Below are 22,138 nucleotides of genomic sequence, written 5' to 3' on the forward strand. Positions count from 1 at the left end.
ACCAGGCGACACGGGCCGGCTCTGCCTCAGAGCCGGCGGCGACAGCGACACTGCCTGCACGCGGAGATGCCGCAGAACGCCGTCGCCCGCGCCCGCTGGAGATGACATCACGTGGACCACGCCCTCCAGCTGCGGGAGCCAGCGGCGTCGCCGTTTCCACACGGGTTCGGGTGCTCAAGACCGATCTAGAAACACAAAGTAAATGCCCCCGAATGGTAGAAACGGGCCAAGACACACAACCGAAAGTTGGTCATCTGTTTTGGTTATTTTTTTGAGAATATCTTTAAGGGTTTTGTTGTGGGTTGAGGCGGAAAAGGCTGTGTCGAAAGTGCAAGTGCGGATGCTAGGACGACTTCTCGCTGCTCAATTTCAAAGAACTTACGCCGCGGGAGAAGACATGAGCACGTGGTTGTGTTTTCACTTGGTTGTCAGGGTTCTGGCGGCTCCGCGCTTGTACAGTTCGCCCTGGAAGGGAAACCCTGAGAGTTTCTGGCGATGATAGGCAGAAATTAGTTGCGCATGTGCATGCTACTCCTTTGCACTTCCTAAGTTAACAAGGTAAATCGGTCAGGAAGGGCGCGACTTTAGATACTCTTAAAGTACTTAATCAGAGTTTGATGTACTTTTTCTAGGAGCAGGAGTGTATGTGTCCCACTAAATACTACGGCTCATGGAACAAGAACTGAACTTGGAGCCGGGCGTGGTGACACATGCCTTTAATCCCAGCACTCTGGATGGGGGCAGAGGCAGGCGGATCTCTGTAAGTTCAAGGCTAACCAGGTCTACATAGTAAATTCCAGGACTATTGGGCTATATAGAGAAACTCTCAAAAGGAAGAGAGGGACAGGGGAAAGAGAGGGAGGGATGGAGGAGGAGGAGGAGAGAACTTGACTCAGACTGTTGATAATCGGACTATATGCAATTTCCCTTTACTTTCTGCCTGACAACAGGTATCAAAGATCAGGAAAGGCACAGGCCAAATGCAACCATTCAGTTGTTTGTACCTGTGGTCTTAAGTGATTTTTATAGAAAGCATTGGAGGAAAATCTACACATCCATACTTCATAGTTACTATTTCCCTTTATAGAAAAAAAATTACAGACTATATAGAGTAATCAATCTAAAGTGTATCTTCCACTTATTAGTAAATTGATATCTGGGTTTATAAATCAGTCCACCCTAAAACCCAGGCCCAGTACCTAATAACCTCAGGGAAGCTACAGAGGAAGCAACTACTGGGACTTTACCTCCCTGTTTCTGTATAGCATTTGAATAAGTACCAGTGGAGTTCAGGTATGAAACATTGACTTCCCACTGATTTGAACTGGGCAACCTTCATAGAAGAGGAGACAATTCAACTTTAGCTTGTCAGTGTATTATCAGTGGACCAGTGTGGGTATGATAAATAATAATAATAAATAATAATAATAATAAGTTCCTTGGTGGAAAAATTGGGGTGTTGTTTTGGGTAAGTTGTCCAGCCTTACTGGACTTGGGTCCATAACACAAAGAAAATAAATAGATGACCTCTGGGAAGTCTCAGAGTTCCATGCCTACATTATCAGTGTCATACAAAGAAGTGAACATTACTGTTACAGTTGAAGGACATGATGTTTGGTGGAAGCTGTGTTAATGTTACAGGTCAGAACAGATATCAGGTTTGAGCAGAGCTTCCCATGTGGCGTGGGTAAGATAGTGGTTCCCTTAGTCTTTGGAACCAGCAGAGCCTCTTGTCCAGTTGCCACGGGCTGAAATAGCCTTTCCTCAATCTTCAGTTTACTACTGTACAGATGTCAAGATGTCCTATTGATGCTACCATGTGAAGAGATTGGGTCCTATTATTGTGAAGGAAAAAGGGTTGAGACTGAGGAGGCATAATGTGTTGCTTAGTTTATGTCAATTTGACACAACTGAGAAAATGCCTCTATAAAACTGGGCTGTAGGCAAGCCTTTAGAGCAGTTTCCTAATTGGAGATCTATGAGGGAAGGCCCAGCTTCAGGGTGGTGCCATCTCTGGACTTGTGGTCCAGGGTTCTATAAGAAAGCCAGTTGAGTGATCCACAAGAAGCAAGACAGTAAGCCGCACACCTTAATGGCCTCTGCATCAACTCCTACCCTCAGGTTCCTGCCCTGTTTGAGTTCCTGTCCTGACTTCCTTTAATGATGAACAATCCCATGGAAGCATAAGGCAAATCAACCCTTTCTTCCCCAGTTTGCTTCGTCGTGGTATTTCATCCCAGCGAGTGAGGGGGACCCTGCAGGTCTTCAGGCAGGGAAACAAACTGAGGAGGAGATGAGAATGAAAACTCGGTTCAGATTGACTTGTTAACCAGGATCAGACTTCAGGGATTCCAGTGCTGGGCAGTTCATTATAGGCATATGTAAAACGCAGTTCAGTCTGGGGAAAAGTTTCCAGGCATCCATCATTTCCACTCCAGGTTTCCAGGCCACAATCATTCCAGTTTCAAGTCTACAATAAAGTTTAAGGTTCAAGTACTTAGAGGCTCGTTTACACAGTTCATGTGACCATGAGGGCGGGGTCTATAGCTAAAAGCCTTAGATTCTAATGTGGTCTCTGACCAAGATAGCATAGATGTCAGCAGTATATAAAATACATGTGCTATCTCCCCTAAGGATAGGGTCTATTAACTCTGAGAGATACTGTCTAGGAAAGGAGAGTCGGATATAATCATCCAGAAGGATTTGGGTGAAGTCTGCCTCAGTAACAAAAGGTGGGTGAGGTCTGACTACACCCATAGCAAAAAAGTCACCAGCCAGGTCATTAATAGTACCCACTCTCAGCTTTCTGAGTGGAATGCAGCTATTTTATTTTATCTCTGCCACTGAGGAGAAACCCCTGCATAATCAACATCCCTGGTTTCCCTGGATATCTTGGTGCAAGGACCTTTATGCTTGAAACAAGCAATATTAACCCGAGCTAGGATACACACCGTAAATACAATGATGGGCTTATTTAGAGCATGGGTTCCTAGACTGTGAACATAATCCAGCAAAGCCTGGACCTTGGTAGTGTATTTCTTAAATGTTTGCACATTTAAGTAGTTATGGGTAATAATTAAGACAGCCAATAAGAAGCCCTAGCCACTGGCCAACAATTTTATAATTAATATAGCAACACCGTGTGTTCATTTGGGGCAAAACGACTGTGGGAAAATCCCACAACAGGTAAATATTTACTGCCTCAGTCCCTTCACAATTAGGGTGGTAATGGCCCCCTACCATTATTAGCTCTGGAATTATGTACCATCACTCTTTTCGCTAACCCTATCTTTTGTCCATTAAGCATTATAAACGCCCCCCCCCGGTGTGTGTGTGTGTGTGTTACCTGCACATGAATGTGAAGGTGTGCATTCATTTATGTATATGTGGATGCCAAAGGAGAACATCTGAGATCTTCCTTTTTGCTTTCCATCCAATTACTTCCTCCCACAAGGCCACACCTACTCCAACACAGTTACAACTCCAAAAAGGCCATTCGCTGTGAGTCTGTGGGGGCCGTTTTCATCAAACTACCACAGGATGTTCACTTGGATCCAAGGTGTCTTGCTGTGACAAAACCTACAGAAGCCCACAGAGAGAACTACATGGAAATAACACACAGGCATTTTATACAATTGTTCAGTTTAGGAAAACTTACTAACATTCAGCATCTACAAGACCTATAAAATAAAGATAACTCCAAATGATTCTGTGTATTAGGTATTGATTGACCTCAATCTGCAACTCCAGACAGAGCTCTGAGGCGTTTGTTGAACTGCTATGTTTTCTTCTGGCCACGAGAGGGAGATGTTTGGCCAAGCAGCCGGTGCCCTGAGAAGCTTGCAACTATACTGCTTAACATTAAATCTTGCTGTCTGCTGTGACCATCGTTGATAAATTGAATCTTCATTCACATACAGAAGCTTGCAGACTTCAGACAAATTAGAAGCTTCCCTCTGTGTAACTCAGTGAAGGAGAAGAATCAGAATAAAATGGAATCAATTCTATTTCCATGAGAGAAAGGCCTCAAGAGTGCCAGAAACACAGAGTACACGGGAAGTTCTGGGGAATGCATGTTCTATTTTGTGATTTCTTAGTTTGGTTGATAAAGGAATTTAAAACAAAAAGAACAGACCGAGAAGGAATGAATCTCATGGACTCTTTCATTAGAGTTTGTGAGGAAAACAACGGGGCAGACAATCTATTACTCTGGATAGATGCATTGAAGAGGGCGCTGAAGGAAGGGAGAAAGGTAAACACCCTGAGTTAGGCAAGCATCTCTTCAGACAAACAAAAAGTCCAGAGGATCTAAGCAAGTATGATATATATATGTATATGTATATACATATATATGTATATATATATATATATATATATATGTGTAGAAAAAGGAAGGTTATGTTTTTTGATTTAAGTATAAAAAGTTTTTCATGGCTTCAGTTGCCTAGGGTCTGGGCTGCCACCTAGGGCATGTTGGTGTCCCAGGGACACTCTCTTGCTAGGGCTATGCTGATTTGAGTGGCCTGTGCTGCTACCTGGAGTCAAAGTGACATCCAGGCCCAGCTACTGCCGAAAACCATGTCTGGGTCTGTGGTCCTATCACAGCCGAGAACTGTGTTGCTACCAGAGGCCACGTGGATGCCCTGGGGTCTGGACCAACCAGTGGTCTTGTTAATGTCCGAGGGTCATACCACTGCCAGAGCCATGCTATGAGTGCCCTATGCTGCCACCGGGGGCTGTGGTGTCTCCCACGCCTGAGCTGCTGCTGAGGACCATGTCTGGGTCCATGTGTCAATAACAGCCAGGGTCTGAGTTGATATCTGACTCCTGTTACCATCAAGGGCTTTGTGGATACTTGGGGTCTGGTCATTCATATGAGACTATGTTGATATCTGAGAGCCATGCTGCTGGAGCCATACTAATTGGGTGACCTGAGCTACCACAGGGGCCATGGCAACATCCTAGCCCAAGTTGCTGCCAAGGGCCATGTCTTCGTCATGGTCCTGCTGCAGCTGGGGTCTGTGTTGATGTCTATGGCCTATGTTACCACAGGGTGGGGGCATAGAACAATTCATGGTTAAATCAGAAGACCAGGGTAAACCTGCCCTTCCTTTCCGTTGGTCCTAGGAAAGCTGGCCTTGCCCCTTTCTGGGCACTGAAGCCAGAGAGCTGGCCTCAATAACCCAGGCACAAGAGAGCTGGCCCTCTGCACTTGAGAGAAGGTCCCACCCCTAACCATGGGCATGGGAGAGCTGGCTCCACCCTGTACCTAAGGGATCTATCCCAACTACCACCCAAGCCCATATCCAGGGCCTTGGATTGGCCCACCTTAACGTCTACCCCATCTATGACTTATTGGAACATGTGAACAGATAGGTCCTGTGGAACAATTCCTGCAGGATCTTCATGACTCCAGGTGGTCACAGGATATTCAAAAGGAGTTTTGGTGAGGTCGAGTGATGATAGTGTACCAGAAACCAGAGGCCTTGAACCAGACTTAATGACTCATTGTAATGAGCATTTGTAAGTAACATTGACAGGACAAAAGGGTATACTGCATGACACACTAATGAAGAGATGTTGGAGAGGCTGGAGAGATGGAGGAACAAAGTGTTTTTCTGTTTTTCGTTTGTTTGTTTGATTCATTGGTTTTAATTTTTTCTATTTTTTTTTTGAGGGGTGATGGTACAAGGGTGTTGTAGAAGCTTGAATGTAATTGACCTCCATAATCTCTTAAGGAGTGGCACTATCAGGAGGTGTGATTTTGTTGGAGTGGGTATGTCTGTGTTGGAGGAAGTGTGCCACCGTGGAGGCTGGTTTTAAGGTCTCTTTTGCTCAAGCTTTGCTCAGTTTGACAAGTCTACTTCCTGTCACCTGCATATCAACATGTAGCAGCTCCTTCTCTAGTGCCATGTCTGCCTGCATGCTGCCATGCTCCCTTCCTTGATGATAGAGGACTAAACCTCTCAAACTGTAAGCTAAATGTTTCCCAGTATAAGAGTTGTCATGGCCATGGTATCTCTTCACAGAAATAGAAACCCCAAGACAGTTGCTACCATGATGAGCCCTATAATCACCTAGGGGATGGACCTCTGGACATGCTTGTGGGGTTCATCTTGATTAGGTTAAAAAAGGTTTATGTTTGTTTTTTGAGACAGGGTCTCAACTGTTCTGAAAACTCAAAAAGTAGTCTAAGCTGGCCTTGAACTCACAAAGTCCTACCAGTCTCTGCATGCACCACCACCACTGTAGGCCATATTGATGTTGGAGGCATGCTGCCTCCAGGGGTTGTGCTGATATTCATGATCCATGATGGCCACTGGCTGCTATGAGCAAAGGGAGCTTCTTTGGCAGTGTTATTAAAGATTCCAGATTCATGTATGAGAATGAGAGACATTGAAGGCTTCTGTGACAAACTCTCACCATCACCCCCCCCCACACACAAACACACACATGCACACCAAAAGCCTTGAGAGTCCTTTAAAGCCATGATAATGGTGCTGAAATGTAACTCTTCACAGTTGGTGGCTTCTGGCAGGGGGGTTAGGAAGGACTAGGTTTTCTTTAAGAGGCTGGCCATTGGGAGTTTGAGTATATTGACAACATGGTTTTGTTTTGTTTTGTTTTGTTTTGGTGAGGTGATGGTGCAAGTGTGGGAAGCTGGACCTGGGAAGACTGGGAATCAAGTGTGATCGCAGTGCATTGTACAAAATTGCCAATAATTAACCACCCCACCCCAAACCTCTGGGAATTAGGTTAAGTGAGATGGGGTGGTTTTTCCACAGTAGGTGGCACAGTTTCTGGAATGGGATCCTGGACTGCACAAAAGAACTAGTTAAGTGAGCCAAGATGTCCCCTGCTTCATAACTGGATTCAACATCACTAGCAGCCTCAAGCTACTGCTGCCTTGATTTTCCCACAATGATTAAAGCTGCACTTCAAATTGTGAGCCAGAATTAGGGTATCCTTCCTTGAATTGCTTTTGCCTGCATATTTTCTCACAGTAATAGAAATGTAACTAAGAAAAATGGTAGCAGGAAATGGGCTCATTGCTATGATAAACCTGATCATTTTTGGTTCTTAAGCCTTTGGAAACAGTTTGCAGGAGGAATGTGAAAGAGTTTGGAACTTTGAGCTAGAAAAGCCTTTGAATGTAAGTACAGCTTAATGGACCATTCTGGTGAGAGCTTGAAAGAAAAGAATGCTGAGAAATACCGGCAGTGGAAAATTGAAGACAGGCAAACAATCAGGTTGGTACAGAGAAAGCAGCTGTAATCATTGAAGAGATGAACACTACTGAAGAGAAACTTTCTGTACTATACTGGGACAATAGGAAGAGTGTCCTGAGGGTTCCCATAGGGGACTCAATCCATTTTGTGACGATCCAATTGAGTTTGAGGGGTTCCCTGGATGATCTAAGACAACTGGCCATGGAAATGCTTCCCTGGGGTCAGCCCATAGAAGCTGATGCAGCTGTGATCCAAGGGGGCAGACTACATGTGACACTGATTTTATAAGTGTGAAAAATTTAAGATCTAGGGGGTTGTGGTGCCCTGTACCATGGTATCAGAGAGCAGGGGAAGCCAAGCAATGTGTGGCAGAGTCAGAGTTTCAGCAAAGGAGCTCCAAGAGGCCACTAGGGAAGCTGTTTGTCCTGATGGATTTTGATCTTCTGTTTTGGAATGGGAATAGTTATTCTCTGCCATGTTAAATTTGAAGTATGTTGTTATTTTGTTTTGATTTTCAGATGTGCTGTGAAATGGACTCTTATTTATTTTATTGTTGTTTTTTGACTTTGGACTTTTAAACTGTTATCATTGTTAACAGTTATGGAGACTTCAAAGTTGGATTCAATTCTGCATTATGAAATACACATGAGACTGGGAACAAAAGATGGAAGGCTATTGTTTAAAGTGACATGTTTGTGTGGTAAATTCTAAAAAGACTGACCCGCCTTCTGATCACCTGATGCCTTAGAGAAAAAAGTCCTTTAAGGGGAAATTGGGGGGGGGGTGGAATTATGATAGTTTCAGTTGTCAACTGGAGTGACCTTGAGATCCGGAATGACCTTGAAGATGGGTTAATTGAGATGGCAATTCAGTTCCACTGTGGGTGGAACTGCCAGGAAGAGGCAGGAAATCAAGCATCGCAGACAGCATCAGCGGTTGAAGAAAGGCAAAGCAAAGGTGCAATTCCCTAAGCTGAGACATCCAGTCTGCTCTTGGGGGCTGGGCTTTTTTAAGTCTCTGAAGAGTTTCCTCCCATAATCTAGGATTGATTAGTTTGGAGAAAGATAGGATTTTTGATTGGCCCACGAGTGTGCTATGACAGGCTGTGATGTGGCCTTAAACTTGTTGAGCCAGTTCATCAGCAGGGGTCCTGCTGGTGGGAGGAAAAACAAAAGAAAAGAAAAGAAAAGAGAAAAGAAAAGAAACCATAAGATTTTGTTGTAAGCCACCAGGCTTTTGTTTGTCTCGAGTCGGGAGGACTTGAGAAGCTGGCCACCCTGGAATTTCATCACCTTTATTAACAAGTGCCTTGGCTCTCTACCAGGGATTCTGTGTAACTCCTCATCTCTCAGCACCATTCCATTCCGTTCCCTGGAATGGGATGCTGAGCTGTATAAAAAGAAGAAAGTGAACGGAACCTGTGATAGATTTTTTTTTTTTGAAGCGGATGAATCTACTTCTAACTGGGACCTTTGAGGTGGGAGGATACATACCTTTAATCTGGATCTGGAAACAGGAAGACATGCCTTACCTTCTGTTGGAAGCCTATATAAAGACTTAGAAGAAGGAAGCTTTTTTTCTTTGCCTGCTTGCCCTTGTCTTGCTGGCACATCAATTCAACACTGGCATCGGAGCCTACTTCCTCAGGACTCCAGCATACACTGAAGACCAGCTGAGACACCCAGCCTCAGGGACTGAACAACTACTGGATTTTTGGACTTTCTGTTAGTAGCCAGCCATTGTTGAATTAGCTGAACTGCAGCCTGTAACTCATTCCAGTAAATCCCATATATGCTCTGTTACTCTATAAAACACTGACAAATACAGTCTGCATTCCTGGTACCTGGGAGAGTTCTATGGCCCTGAAATTAAACCCTGACACCTACCCTCCTTCTTCATTCTCGAGGCTCATTCAGAACTAACTGATCAGCATCATAAGTCATTTCCTGTTTGGATGACCATTATTCTCAAGTAAAGTTTTAGGGAGAGTCCCCTGTTTACCATCATATACCTGTACATGCCTGGGCTTACATACAATTGAAATCATGTGCATCATGTATGCTGGATAATTTTATGGCAACTTGACACAAACTGAAGTCATCTGAGGTGGGGGGGGGACCCTGAATTAAGAAAATGCCTCCATGGCCTGGCAGTGGTGCATGCCTTTAATCCCAGTACTCAGAAGGCAGATTTCTGAGTTTGAGATCAGACTATAGAATGAGTTCCAGGACAGCCAGGACTACACAGAAAAACCTTGACTGGAGAAAACACATACAAAAGCCACCTCCATAAGATGGGGAAGGACTCAGCCCACTGTGGGTGATGCCATCCCCGGGCTGGTGGTCCTGAGTTCTGTAAGAAAACAGGCTGAGCAAGTCATGAGTAAGCTAGTAAGCAGCACCCCTCCATGGCCTCTGCATCAACTCCTACCCCCCAGGTTCCAAGTTCTTGTCCTGATTTCCTTTGATGATGAACAGTGACCTGGAAGTATAAGCTAAATAAACCTTTTCCTCACCAACTTGCTTTTTGGTCATGGTGTTTTTTCAAAGCAATAGAAACCCTAACTAAGACATTAAGGCAAGGTATATTTACATCAGAAAAAATGTTTGTGTGATTAATCTATGGAACAGAACAGAAAGCTGCTCAAGGTATGCCCCTTTAGTAAATAGTCCCCTCCTCTGCAACTCCATGAAAGGGTGCCCCCAAACAGTAACCAAGGCCCTGGAGAACTTTGTCATGGATGTAGCCCACTGTCAGTATTGATGGTGTATTTCTTTCTCATCTGTACTATTGATTTGTTATTTGATAACCTAGATCCTGGCCCTGACTACAGGTAATATGATGATAGCACCTTTGGTTGTGGGAGGAAATAGAACTAATTGAGAATAGATGTGATCTTGATCTTCTGATAAAACAGTTCAAACCAACTATCCACTCAGATTGGTGATACCTGATTGTTCCTTGAATGGCCTGAAAAATCCCTCTATCATAGTCTAGATATGATGTTATTATCATTCAGAGCTTGGTAAATCATCACAAAAGAATGCTTTTCTTGCCAGTGCTGCTTATAAAGCTTTTAAGTTATTGAAATACACATGTTTCTGTCTACAAAATCACTCGCCACTGTTTTCTTTCAAGGTACTGGTAGAATGGCAAATTGAATGGAGTGTTTGGAGATTGCTGTCTCATGGAGGAACAGAGATTGAAGGCATTTTCTTCTGTGATGGTGGGTGTGTTCCTTCTCCTTTCTGAACAGAACTCCTGCTTTTTAGTTTGGCAGGAGCTGGCTGAGAACTGATAATGTCTCACACTGTCTCTCAGCTTATGATGTGACTAAATTCATGACAATGAGTATGGTAGGAGGGTTCTAAACTTCTAGGTTGTATTTTTTTTTTTTTTTTAAGATAAACTGACATCCCCTTCTTCCTGATTTTTCTACTCTCCCACCAGCTGGCATGTGATTGCTAAAGTCAACTTTTCCTCCACCAAAGGAGATGGCCTACACACTTGGGTGGAAAAATAAGAATGTAGAAGGATGTGGCGGTAATGACAAGGGCTGCAGGGCAACTCTGGACTTCTAATACACAGAGTTGTTACGCTGAGGGGGAATAAATTGTCCTGTTTAAACTATGATTATTGTTAGACCCCAGTTCAGTGGCTATTACAATGGGTAATTAAAAAACCACCTTATGTTTCTATAGTGTCAGTTGAATGATATGAACAAGTCAAGATATATACTTTTAAAGATATTTAATGATCTGTTTTCAAATCAGTACAAAAATTTAAATACAAAATTGATTTGCCATTAAATCTCAAATCTACTCATGGAAACTCAAGCAAGTTACCAGTCTTTTCATCATTCTTTGTGTCTGTAAAATATTTGAGGACAATTATCCTCTACAGACATTCTTTTCCCCTGTGGGATGTCATACTACTTTAAAACTCTGTGTTTAAATAAAAACAATGCCAGTTTGGTCCATTTCACATGGAAAAGCTCTAGTTAATTTTGGATTAAATAGGGATCATAGTACTGTCCCTAGACTGTAGAACATACAGTTGTTTCATCTGCCTTCACACTAGTGTGTTAACATGATGTACAACACTCAAAAGGGAAACACGGGTACATAGATAATTATTTAAAACTCTTCTTTAAATTAAATGGAGTATCATTTAGCTCTGATATTAGCACCATGGTAGAATATACAGTATCTGGCATAGATTTTGCTCCTCCTCCATTTAAAAGTTTAGAAGCATATGCCTGATATATGACAAAACACACACACATACACACACACACACACACACACACACACACACACACACACACACAAGCAGGCAATTGAGTAACAACCAATAAATAAGTTGGAAGATACCTCAAAAAGCAAAATTTGGTTTAACTTAAGAAATAATTTGTCTTTCTTTATGGAAACTAAAATACCATACATGTACAGATAAAAGCAACTCTACAACGCATCTGGCCTGACTGTCCTCCGAACCATTTCAATGTAGCTATTTAGCAGAAAGATCCCAGGGACCCATATGACTTCCACAGTCACTAGCTACAAGCCAATGTCTTCAGGAGCAACCCAAAGGACAGCTATCCACAGAAGTGCTGTTTACTTTGCAAGTGAAGACTCGGTAGGACTCCTTTTGGATGCGAAAGTGCTTTGTAAAATTAACAGAGAACAGGAAACCTTGTGCTAATGAACTCATTTGTCTTAAAATTTGAGAAGAAATGGAGCCTGTGTATCATAAAGGGAAAAGACAAATATTAAGCCAGGAGAAGTACTTGTGGTGGTAAAATAATTCAGATTTGGAATAGACCATGTTTTATACTGTATTTATTTGTATATTTTCCAATTTATGTCTATCTCTTCAATTCCTGACTCTTTAACTTTTGAGGAAAGTAGATTAGATCTATCTCTCTAGCACTACATTATTTCCCCAAACAACTAATAGCAAAAGAGCAGGAAACTTTCGACTGTCTGGGCTTTGACCAGTGCCCGAAGAACCTAGTATGTGCCTTACTGAGAATCTGAAAAAATATCTTTCTCCTTTCAAACCTGTTTTGGCTGTGATGCTAAGTATGTGTTGACATAATAGGCATGGGCTGCTGTTGCTTTACACCATTCCAGCTATCTTTTCCACAGGCTGATGTTAAAGAAATAGTCATTTTCCTGTAAGTTTAGTCCCTGTAGCTGGAAGCAACACATCTGCTTTCAAATATCAAACTTTACAATTACTCTTTTTAAAATGTAATTATTTTCACATGTAATTCTAAATGTTTTTCCCAAATTGAAAATAGGGCTTGGATTTTGGCAATTGAGTTTGGAACCTCAGATGACATAAATCATATCTTTAAAATTCATAGTTACTGAAGAGAATCCCAGCTACCGAAACACATACAGACACATTGAAACCTCACTACCATTGGTTGGGTGGGCAAATTGGGGGTGGGGGGGTTAAATGCATGTAAACATAACTGATAATTGCTATCAATAATAAAGGTTCATAAAATGGCAAAGTTATTTGAGGGAAGGCTTTTTAAAAAATTGTTTATATTGTTTGGGCTATATTATAAATTACAAGAGGAAAGAAGGGGGAAAAAAGAAAATTAGGTTCCAGAGAAATGCCAAACTGAAACTCTTTAGATGAGTTAATACATTAATGTCTCTGAGCTAAATTCTGAGCTCCCATGAACTCTGCCCTATATCACAAACTAGTATCTCACCTAGGACTTGGCAAAGAGAGTGCTGGGCAAATACACAATGGGACGTTGTCGCACCTGCTCTTCTCAGGGAGACCACACACACTCAGTTCCTACTAGGTAGCCCAGCAGCTAAAAGCACAGCCTCTGACACGGAGAAATATCTTTTGGGCCAGAAATTAGCATGATCTTTTCATTACTGAGCAATCCCACAGCAAAAACATCTGCACAAATAGAGAGGAAAATATGCAGAGAAATACAGTATGTAACTGCCACCACTAACCTCTCAAGGCATGCATATTCAAAAAAATTTTTTTTAAAGAGAGCACAAGGAATGAGCAACTTTCATTAGCTATGATCTTCCAGACTGACATATTTTGACTGATTTGAATAAGCAGGTTATGAAATCATATAACATGCAACAGCTAATAATATGAGTCCAGTGGGTACAACACAAATGTCTGTACTTGATCCATAAATCTGTCCCATCATTCTGTTAAATCTGTTGTGCACAGTATTAAACATACATCTTAGTTTTTATTTGTACATGATGGTTCAAACTTTCACTTAAATATAACTTTCCAACTACATAAATGTTTTGAAACATTGTTTTCAATTGGTTTTTTTTTTTTTTTTTTTTCTGGTGTGTCATTTTCTTTTCTTCTATTAAATCTCTCTTTTTCTTTTCTCTTCTTTGTTTTACACGGGATACAATAAATATCCTGAAAAGGAGGAGTGGACATATTGCCCGGCATACAGTCCGGCAGCCTGTTCTGAGGGCATTTGGAGGAACACCCGGTCTCCCGGCCGTAGCAGCAGTACCGCGCTCCCAGATGCCTGGTCCAGGAAGCCCTTCTTGTACTCGTCGTATGTGTACATCATGGGCTCGTTGTTCTTGAAGAGCGCAACCCACACGTTGCCTCCCTTGCAGTGAACGTGATAAGCAAAGTAGTAGACACCCGGGACCTCACAGGTGAAGATGCCTGTCTGCGGGTTGTAGTTTTGTCTGCCATTGTATAGCAGCTTGTCAAACTTCACTGGGGCCCCCACCGGTGGGAAAGGTGCAGTCAGCTCTGCAGTGAATGCAGGCATCTCATAGGCTGGACCCCCGTTCTTGCCCTTCTTGCCCGCATAGGCATGCGGGGGTTTCACCCCATCAATTCCTAGTCCCATATCTGGCAGATACTCTCCCTGGGGTGGTGGGGTAGGGGGCATCACAGCTGGGGGCCCTGGGGGACCTGGAGGACCTGGGGGCCCAGGAAGGCCAGGCTGACCTTGCGGCCCAAGGGCACCAGGTTTCCCTGGGGGACCGTGAAGCCCGGCTACTCCTGGCTTCCCTACACCAGGAAATCCGGGGGGCCCTGGGAGTCCCGGTTCTCCTTTGGGGCCTGGAATTCCAGGTGGTCCAATAGGGCCACTAGGTCCTACAATCCCTGGAATACCTGGAGGTCCCTGCAGACCCTGATCTCCAGGTATACCTGGTTCTCCCTTAGGTCCAAGCAGGCCTGGGACCCCAGGAAGTCCTGGCAACCCTTTGTGACCCGATTCTCCCTTGGGCCCTATAGGACCGGGCAACCCTCTCATGCCAGGGGGACCTACTTCACCAAGAAAGCCTGGCTTCCCAGGGAAGCCTTGGAGGCCTGGCTCACCCTTGGGACCTGGTGGACCCTGTGGCCCTATAACCCCACCTTCTCCTTTGGGTCCAGGGAAACCAATAGCACCTGGAGGGCCCATGGGACCGGGGATTCCAGGCAGGCCTGGCTCTCCAGGGGGACCCCCCATTCCAGGAGCGCCTATAGGTCCCTTTTCCCCTCTTGGCCCAAGAGCCCCAGGAACACCTCCTATGCCCCTGTCCCCTTTGGGTCCTGGGAAGCCTGGCTTTCCGACTCCTGGGAGTCCTGGAGGTCCAGGCAACCCTGGCAGTCCCTGTTCCCCTTTACCACCTGGAAATCCTGGCTGGCCAGGGATCCCATCCTGGCCCGGCTTTCCAACTCCAGGCACCCCAGGAGGTCCTTGAACTCCTGGAACACCAATAAGACCTTGTGGTCCAGGTTCCCCTGGAGGTCCTGGCTTCCCCAGAGGACCCTGAGGTCCAGGAAAGCCTGTCACTCCTGGTTTTCCTACTCCTGGAAGCCCAACTGGGCCAGGAGGGCCATGCATGCCCGGGGGGCCCTTCTGACCTGGCAAGCCTGGCATCCCGAAGCCCTTCTCTCCTTTGGGACCCTGAAGACCAGGAGGCCCTGGTGGTCCTTTGGGCCCTCTCTCACCTTTTGCTCCTGGTTGCCCTGGTAACCCTGGCCCACCCGGTTTCCCAATGCCAGGAAGTCCATGAGGCCCTGGAGGTCCTTGTGGTCCTGGGATTCCCATAGGCCCGATTTCCCCTTTGGGTCCAATTTCTCCTTTTGCTCCAGGCATTCCCATGGCTCCTGGCTTCCCGGGCATTCCAGGCATACCCGGCTTTCCAATGCCTGGATATCCCTGTGGCCCTGGTTTTCCTTTGATTCCAGGCATTCCATGACCTGGCAAACCTGGTGGCCCAGGTGGCCCTCTGGGTCCAGGTTCTCCGCGGGGACCTTGTTCTCCTCGCAAACTGGCTAAAGGTATTTCTCCTGGAAAAGTAGAGAAAAGGAGAGATTGGTTATCACTTATTTGAAGGAAGTCATAGCTGGCATTTAATTTTGACATATTTGCCTATCATATATCCACAAGGAAGACTGTATATGGTCACCTTCCCAAGCTTTCCCCTGTGTGACACTGATTTAAAGGAAAATCAAGCTGTTGGTTTCTGGGATGTGTCTGAATTGTTTTGAAAACTCTCATATGTAGATGCCTATATCAGCACTGGTTAATTTTTAATAGCTGAAAAATAATCAAAGGTTTTCCAGATGCAAAAGTTGAAGATACTGTTGAGTGTTCATGATACAGAATTTGAAAAGGTTGAGGTTGTATAACGAAAGGAATAACAAAACACTGCCATTGAATAGAGATATATACGTGGCATGGTATTTTCATCTCATTTGCTTAAGGTACATATTCGTGTGTATTTTAGAGAGTGTTGGAGTCATACTCTGCTTTTAATTTTTCAAACTTTTCTACTTGAAGTGACATTGTATTTTTCCATGACCATCTTATCAATTGAAAGATGTTATTATAGATTGACAAATTACATGGTATATTTATGGGTTTCAACGTGATGGTACAATTTATGAATAAATCATGGAATAATTAAACCAAGCTAACCAATATTTCTGTCACCTTACATACTTATTTTTGTGTGTACAGCATTTAAAGTTATTCTTAGTTTTAAATATATAGTATATTACTAACTATATTTACCACATTTGGTAATAGACCTAAAAATAAGTAAAACAAAATCAAAACAATATTCTTAATGCCTGCCTGAGGCTTCTCCACCCACCCCCTCAATTCCTTATAGCCTTAGGCTCTGCTATAAGAATGACCAACACTCTATTCTCTGCTTCTATACATTGTTGTAATACTGCATGTTAGTAAGCCTGGCTGGCTTGTATTATTTTTAATTTAATAATGTTTCCTAAATAATATTTCCTCATGTGCTGATAAAAATCATTTTCCCATGGACCCAGGAAAAAGGAAAGCCTTATAATTTATATGTGGCTTGGTAACATCTCTCTACACCTGTTTCCTATAGCTGATGTGTTTGCTTAGTATCTCTGATGGGCTATAAGGTTTCTCAAGCCTCAAATATATGTTTTTGGAGAAGTTACTTCTCTTAGAAAGTTAGGTTTAATCAGGAGAAGTGAATAAGATATTTTAGGGTGGCTTGTGGCTTAGACTAGGAGAGAAGCTTGGTTTAAAAACAGGAATCCTTTATCTTTCTGGCCTGGGCATGCGTTTTGACTTAAGCTGCCAGCATCCCTGCTTTCCTATGACTACACCCAGAATAATACAGCCACATAACTAGGGAATAAGGCAACCCTCATACCTCATTACTGAAATACAGAGCATGTGTGAGAGTATGCTGTGCTTTGCAGGCAAACAACTCTGGATATTCCATGCTACTGGGAGTAGTGGGGGAATGAAGACATGAAATGCTTGCTTTCAAAGTCTTCTTTCAACTATAAGGAGCATTTAAGTCTGATCATTGTGCTATTTTCAGAATGACTGCCAGGAAACAAAAGAGAACCCTAGAAGTAATAGTCTTCCCAGATAAGAGTAATCATCTGAATAGATACCAGATGCACCAGAAGTCAGGCAGGCCATGCAAGAAAGGAGGGAAGAAAGGCCAATAGCAGGTTTCTCTCAACTTTCCAAATGCTGCAACCCTTTAGTATAGTTCCTCATGCTGTGGCAATCCCCAACCATAAGATGCTGCTTCATAATTGTTATTTTGCTATGGTTATAAACTGTAATGTAAGTATCTATGTTTTCCAATGGTTTTAGGTGACCCCTGCGAAAGGGCTGCTCTACACCCAAAGGGGTTGTGACCCACAGGTTGATGTTTTCCATAAAAGGTATGCAAGCTCTTGAAGAGTAAAAATATGAGGAATACTGACCCTAATACTAGTAAGAAAATTGTAATCAATGGAATATCTGATGAAGAGTCCTAATACACATATAATATATATAATACACACATACATATACACACATATATAATACACATATTATATATATAATATATATACATATATATAATAATATATATATGTATATATAATGTTGCCATGGAGCGCAGGGTGACCTTGCATTTGTGATCCCCTTGCTGCAACCTCCCGACTACAGGCATATGCCACCATCCTGAAATATCACATCTTATTGGTCTGGGATCCCTGATGTTTAGCACAGGACCTGGAACACATTCCACTGTGCCTGAGCATCTGGAATGACTGACAGCGGTGGCCACACAAAACCCCTCAGTGCTTCAGTGCTGACTCAGTGCCAATTACCTTCTGCCACTGATTGAACAATCTTATTTTAAAGACCAGTGAATTGAATTTATAGGTTTCTTTGATTTCTGGGTTCTAGGCAGCTGGCTTCTTAGGGTCAAACCCAGTACTTTGGTCTTGTCATGGGGCCTGTGGGGATGGCCTCCACTGCCTTCATGGTGATTGCTACTCTGCATGGTGATTGTTCTCTTTTTCTTCACACATGCTAGGTTTCTAAGAACTCCAGATAAGCGAGCTGAATTTACAGGGAAGTATCTCACAGTAATGGGTACTTTGTAGGTGTACATAGTCCTAGGAAGTGATGGGAAAATTTTCTGTGCCTTTTAGCTTCCTGACGGCCTATGGACTGACTTGTGTACTTTTAGTACTTGTGTACTGAAAACTGTTACATCAAGCCTCAAACATTGTTTTCTCTTAGCTCTCAAGACTGAACTTGTCACTTTTCTTTAACCTCATAGTTTTACCCTTCTGCTCCCTGAACTCCCTGCTTCTGCCCCAGAGTCTAAGCCCCAACCAGGTGCTCACTGCTCAGCTGGCGAATGTTTAAATAAATTAATAATATGCTTAATGAAAGACTGTTGTTAAATATGCTCTGTTCAATCTGATGCTAGCTAAAATATTAAAACCGAGTATAAATTAATTTTAACTTTTTATTAACACCGAGGATAAAACTCCTGTACTTTTATTTTTAAATTTTAAATTTTCTTCCCTCTAGCCCCTTCCATGCGCTCCCCATCCCTCGCATACTCATGGCTTCTTTTTGCATAAATACATAAGTAAAACCTACTGAGTCTATTTAGTGTTGCTTGTATGCATATGATTTCAGGGTTCACCACTTGGAATTGGATAATCTGACTTGAAGGTCTTTTCCCTGTATCTTTCTTTACATTTGAACTTGGCAAGAATTGCATGTGATTCACAACTATAGCAAATGTAAAAGCAAAAGTCTCTGAATGTCTATAGTTTAGGAGTCTGTAGTGCTGCTATTTTGAAACTGCGCAGTATGATGTTACCTTTGCCTTTCTTGGGTGCCACTTCCTTGCCCATTCTTGGCACAGGTTGGATTTCCTTCATATATTGGGGCAGGTGTGGGTACTCTTTGCCATACTGCATGTGAGGCATCTCCTTGCCCATGGAAAGGCCATCTTTGCCCAAAGGCATGTGAGGTACTTGCTGGCCCAGGGGCTGGTATTGTGGGATTTGCGGTGGTATCTGAGGAGGAATTTGAGGTGGCAGTGGCTTGATTCCATAATAGGCACCAGCCTGAATGAGCCTGATGGAGTTCAGGGAAATGATGAGTAGCACTCCCAGCAGCTGTAGAGGCCTGGGCAGCACAGCCATCACCTGTGGAGAAAGGAACACGCCCACACAGTGAGAACCTGCAGGCCAAGGGACTGTATCTGCTTAGAAACAGAGAGTTAGATAAAGTGGGCCAATCCACACTCTTCATTGTCAGAAGTTTATGAGAGGAAGGATGATGAAATGAAGATGCCACATTTTAACAAGCATTGAAATAAATGCTTGAGGAGTTAGATTGGTCAAATAAAGGCAGTTGGTGGAATATAGTCTAGAGATTGCTAGTGTTTCCAATACCAATTATGCAATTTTCCCATAATGTCTGAAAACCTGACTTTTAGCTTGGGATAGAGCAACCCAGAGTAAAGACAGTCAGATAGATGTAATGCTGTGACTGAAGCTTTCCAATTGAATGTAGTTGTAATAGTTGTTACTTCCTTGAAGGCTCTTGGGAAGCAGTAAGCACGGTCCTCCCTCTCTTCCTCCTTGCCGGCTGGATTGCTAATATGCTGCCTGGAAATGGACCATACCCCTTGGGAACATGTCATGACCATACCCATTGGGAACTGTAGAGCAACAAACTTGAGCCCTGATTGACCATGGGGGAGCTACATCAATCCTTAAATTTTGGAGAGAGAGAAATTGGGTTTTAATCTCTTTAATTCCTTTTACTTGGGCAGTTCTAACTGCTCAATAGGATGCTCTTCCAACTGGGTGTCATGTAGATCTTGTTTATAGATGCTGGACTTCTAACTGGAAAAAGTTTAAACATGTCTAGTCTATGACAGAAGCAGAAATTGCTCATCTGCTAAATGCTTTTCTGGATGCTTTGATGTGCTGTAAATACATATAAATATGAATGTACAATACGTGTAAAAGCAACACCAAAACTACATCGAAAGGGTATTCCGTTTGGTAGTTCCAGGAGATCATTCTAAAAACCACCATCATAATTATGTACTTCTTTCTTCTATTTAAATACAATGAAGTGATTAGTTCAGAATTTGGCTAGCTGGAGCCAGAGTCCATTAAAGTTTATCTTTGAAGTTTTATGAACGGAAGAGAGTTTACAAAGCAAATTATTTGTATAAATAAGACAGAGGGAGATGTCTGACTATTCACAGGCACAAACTGTTTCTAAGATATGTAATGGTGCTCTTTGCAAGCGAACAGTTAAGAGAATAAATATAAGTGGGAGCTTATCTGCCTATAAAGAGCAGCTTGAGGAAACCCCTGCTTGGTAACACCATAGGCTAAAGACCAACAGCCCAGGAAGATGCAATGTGAGAAAATGGACGCGAGGGGGCAGGCACAGCACACTGAGAAGTCTGTTCAATGCTCCCCACCCCCACCACTGGGACCTGTATGGGCCCTGACTTGCTGCTGTAGTCTCACACCTTATTAAAGGACTAATTGAAAGTTAGTGTGTCACAATGCTACAACATGGGGAGTAACAGGAGTCTCACAATCTTTAATATGTCCTGGAACATCTCCGAAAGACTTGTGTACAACTAAGTTAACTTCTGTCTTAATGGGAGTTTTTCTTTAAAATTCTAACTTAATTCTAGAATACAATGGTCAGCTACAGAGTCAAATCTGTCACATCCAATTCAAGGATAATGCCAGGATTCTGAACAGAATACAGAAGGCTGGTTAACAAAACAAATACAAGAACAATCAAAGAACAAAAATAAGAAAATATTTAGTGTGAATCTCTACCAGAAAATTCATTACTTTCTTACTTTTCTAAATATACTAATTAATCATTTTTTTTCCTCCAGGGACAAAATGAAACACACTAGCCATTAAAATGATTTATAGAGCATTCTCCATGGTACAAATCAGCATAGTTGCAAGGCAGAACTGTTTGTTTATTTTAAGTGTCTGAGTAAGACATGGATTGGTAAGAGGAGTTAGATATTATTGTTATTTTCTGCTCCTCTAAATGATTAAGTGGTTATTAGAAGCCATTTGGAAAGAACCATAAAATGAATACTGATTTATTTTTATTAATATTAACTTACTTTAGTTGTAAAAGAACATCTGCTATAAAAACTCATCTGTAATTTACTAAATTCCTATCAGAAATAGTGCTAGGCCCACCTGAGAAATAGAAGGTCGACTATAACACGGTCAACATATCCTGGCTTCAGGGAGCTACACTGAATGACAGAGGTGCACACTTTTAAGGATTAGCAATGTGCACTGAGAAAAGAATAAATTTCCCAGCAACTCTTAAGTCTTTGAAATCCCTTTTCTCATTGCTCCTCCATATTTTCCCCAGAGACAGATTACAAATATGCACTGCAGCATAAACTTTTTAGACACAAATACAGCATACTATCCACACTGCTGGGGTACCCCCACCCCAAAACTGGTACTTAGGACTTATCTTTTTGTATAGATATGGATAGTTAAACCAGGTCTTCATTTGTTAAAAATAGGTCTTAGTTTTACCAAGACACTGTTAATATTCAGTGTCTTTAGGTACTCATCAGAAAGCTGAACGTGTTAATTCACACCAGAAATACATCAATACCTGATAACATAGTAACTAGGACTTCATTAGGATGTAAATCACCCTTCAGGGTGAATGGAGTTGGTTATTGACCCTGAGACGTGTAGTGCTATCCTTAGTAATGGACTTGCATGCTTGGCCTCTGCCCTTCCAGCAATGCAGTCGATGTGCTATTTTATAGTTAAGTAATCCTAAGCTGGAACACACTTGTGAAATGCAGGAAAACTGGAAGGCAACAGAATGCCTGAAAGACCAGGTGAGTCCCTGGGGACCAGTTTCCATCCACAACATCCTCTTGGAGGCTTGGCCTTCCTTTCAACCATATCATCCAGTCAGCCTGCTGCTATTTCTCTGGCTCCTTTTTTGAGTAAACTTGGCTCAGTTTTTACTTGAATATTTATGGAGGAGACTTGGTTAGAATTTACTGCTTGACTTATCCCTACTAATTTCCTTCTGGTCC

At 42.7% G+C, this 22,138-nt stretch overlaps 1 protein-coding gene across 1 annotated transcript in view; it reads right to left on the minus strand.

Annotated features, from left to right (window-relative positions):
* Positions 1–13,584: 13,584 nt before the first annotated feature.
* The window catches only part of Col8a1 (collagen type VIII alpha 1 chain), a 48,313-nt gene continuing 39,759 nt past the window's right edge, over positions 13,585–22,138 (minus strand). Inside the window, exons 2-3 of the mRNA XM_051191708.1 lie at positions 18,878–19,208; positions 13,585–15,545 (exon numbers count right to left, since the gene is read on the minus strand). Of these exons, the coding sequence (XP_051047665.1) occupies positions 13,636–15,545; positions 18,878–19,205 (2,238 nt within the window). The 5' untranslated portion in view covers positions 19,206–19,208 and the 3' untranslated portion in view covers positions 13,585–13,635. The remainder of the gene's footprint in view (positions 15,546–18,877; positions 19,209–22,138) is intronic.

This window comes from Phodopus roborovskii, unplaced genomic scaffold (genome assembly GCF_943737965.1).
Source record: "Phodopus roborovskii unplaced genomic scaffold, PHOROB, whole genome shotgun sequence".
NCBI classification, from domain to species: Eukaryota; Metazoa; Chordata; class Mammalia; order Rodentia; family Cricetidae; genus Phodopus; species Phodopus roborovskii.